At 37.3% G+C, this 2523-nt stretch overlaps 1 protein-coding gene across 1 annotated transcript; it reads left to right on the top strand.

Moving 5' to 3' along the window:
- Window positions 1-1011, top strand: LOC132560086 (malignant fibrous histiocytoma-amplified sequence 1 homolog). Its single transcript, XM_060224743.1, has one exon. The coding sequence runs from the start codon at window positions 1-3 to the stop codon at window positions 1009-1011; it is 1011 nt and encodes a 336-aa protein (XP_060080726.1).
- Window positions 1012-2523: the final 1512 nt, after the last annotated feature.

The following is a 2523-nucleotide window of genomic DNA, read 5'->3' as shown; positions in this document are numbered from 1 at the left end:
ATGGCACACATTTATACACCTCGGTCACTCTCCGATATTAGGGAATTACGCATGCGCATAGAGACAGAAGATCCGTTGTTTTATGGATTAAAAAAGTTGAAAATGAGAGGACGAGATTTGGCCAACATTCCTCCTGCGTTGTTTCATCTTCAAGAACTCGAAGTCCTCGATCTCAGTCCGGAACGGGAATCGTGCCTCACATTCAGACTCATGTTCGTTCCACGGACAATCTGCAAACTCGTTAACTTGAAAGTGTTAGTGCTTGACACAAACGAATTAGATGAAATTCCGCTTGAAGTTACGAAACTAATCAACATAGAAAGGCTAGCTCTGAGCAATAATCAGTTAAGTTGGTTACCTGAAGGTTTCAACAAACTCAAAAAGTTAAAGAGTTTGCATTTAGCAAACAACGAATTTGAGGAATTTCCGATGCAACTTTGTGAAATTGATGGATTGGAGTTTCTTGATCTTTGTGATAACAAATTGCATGTGCTTCCCGCGGAAATCAGTCGCCTGTCAGAGCTGCACACATTACTGCTGTTCTTCAACCGCTTGGAAGCACTGCCAGAGACGATATGTGAAATGACCTACCTCAATTGTCTCTGGATTGGTAACAACCTCATCAAACAGCTGCCTCGAGCATTCGGAAATCTGAAATACTTAGACTGGGGCGTTAGATACACATCATCGACTCTTGACGGTAACCCGCTGGTAAGTCCCCCGATTGAAATATGTCGTATGGGACCAGGCGCCATTGAAAAATATCTTAATAGCTCGAGGGGGGACATCACCAGTCGGAACAGCAATAAAAGCTTGGTAAACGGTGGACAACGTCGAGATGATGAGGAAAGTGACAGAGGTCAAAGTCGAAACAGTAGGTCTAAATATGAAAATGGTGACGGAGGTGGGAAAAAGAGAACTGGCAACACACGAGATAATCGGAAGAGCACGAGGGCACGAAGGGAAAGAAACATACAGCTCCAAGATTATTCAGATGAAGACGATAAGTAGTACGTACGTATAGTCATTAATAATTTGAAGCTGTCCAAATATGGTAGAATGAATTTTCACAGATGTTGTATTCACAGTTCCTTGTGTTACGCTTGGATCTTCTACACTATGGGTAGTCTCGGAATAGGTATGCTTGGATATTCTACATTATGAGAACTTCCGGAATAAGTTCACTGATTATACCAATAGCATCACATAACGATGGAAAACATTCGCATTTGAAAGACAAAGTCTCTCCTACCATCACGGTTAATTGTGCTGCGACCACTTAATTAATACAAGAGCAAAGCTAACTAAACAACATTGAAGGAAGTTATACTCAGACATCGAAAAAAGATGAGTAGTGTATCTCAAGGTGTACTCACACAACGATGATTCAGTGCCAGCCCGAGGATTTTTTGTTTGTTTGCTTATATGTCTACTTTTATTTGTTCATTTATCCACTTTCATCACATCATCAGAATTGTCTGTCACTGGAAGGCTGTATTGTGGTACACTCCATGACATATTTGTGAGTGAAAGGAACGACAACTGTCGCCGTAGAGATCGTTGAACGACAAGTCACAGATATGTTCTTACTCCGAACAAATAAAAATGTTGTAAAGCGTACATCAAATGTACAAAGAATAATTTTAGGGTATGAGCTTCACGTTATAAATGTACACATTCCATGTCCCAACATCAAATGCTCATCATGTTATACTGGTACCGTAATTATTTTTTTAGGGTTTTCGCTTTTTAAGCTTTTCACGGATAGAAAGATAAACAAAAGCAAATACCCTGAAAATTGAATTATTATAGAAACAACAGTTAATTTTAAAATCAGTGGAAAGTGCGTCCTTGTTGTTTTCAGGATTTTGGTCAACCCGCGAAAACATTTTAACTAGAATGACACTTCATGTATACCATAGGGCATTGCATTTCACATTGTAACACAATAAAGAAATAGGCAGGTTACTGAAGTTTTCAATACGAATGATTTATATGTCAATAACGACGAGCGCGTGTATTCTGATTGACCGAGTCTTGACCAGCCGTCAATAGTCTTTGATTATTTCATTTCAACATTTGAATGCCTGATTATAATCTTATGTATAGCAGAGGTATATGCATGGGGAAACATAATGACGATGCTGAAGAATTGGCAGACAGTGTAAAATTGGTAATAATTGAGGTATATTTTCTTTTGATTTTTTCAAGAATAGAGAAAAAAAAACAAAAACAAAATCACAAAAATAAGGTTTTATTAAAAATAGCATTATGATACGGAAAATCATCACCCGTTATTTATTATTTTTGTTAAAATTCATCCCATTTTGCTTCAAATTTCTGGTTAATTCGCAAAAATTGGAAGCATAAAAAATCCATACACTATAATTGCTATATCAATCGCTTTGTATTGTAAGAATTCTCCTCTTCAATGGTACAGAGCATTTGAAAAGTAAAATTCAATTTTGTCTTTACGCATTTTTTATTTCAGAAATAGATGAATTTTATCACTGGTACCTTTGA

Source organism: Ylistrum balloti, unplaced genomic scaffold (assembly GCF_031769215.1).
Source record: "Ylistrum balloti isolate Yb309-2 unplaced genomic scaffold, AGI_CSIRO_Ybal_v1 Utg371012, whole genome shotgun sequence".
Classification (NCBI taxonomy): Eukaryota; Metazoa; Mollusca; class Bivalvia; order Pectinida; family Pectinidae; genus Ylistrum; species Ylistrum balloti.
This window is presented reverse-complemented; position numbering and strand designations above follow the sequence as displayed.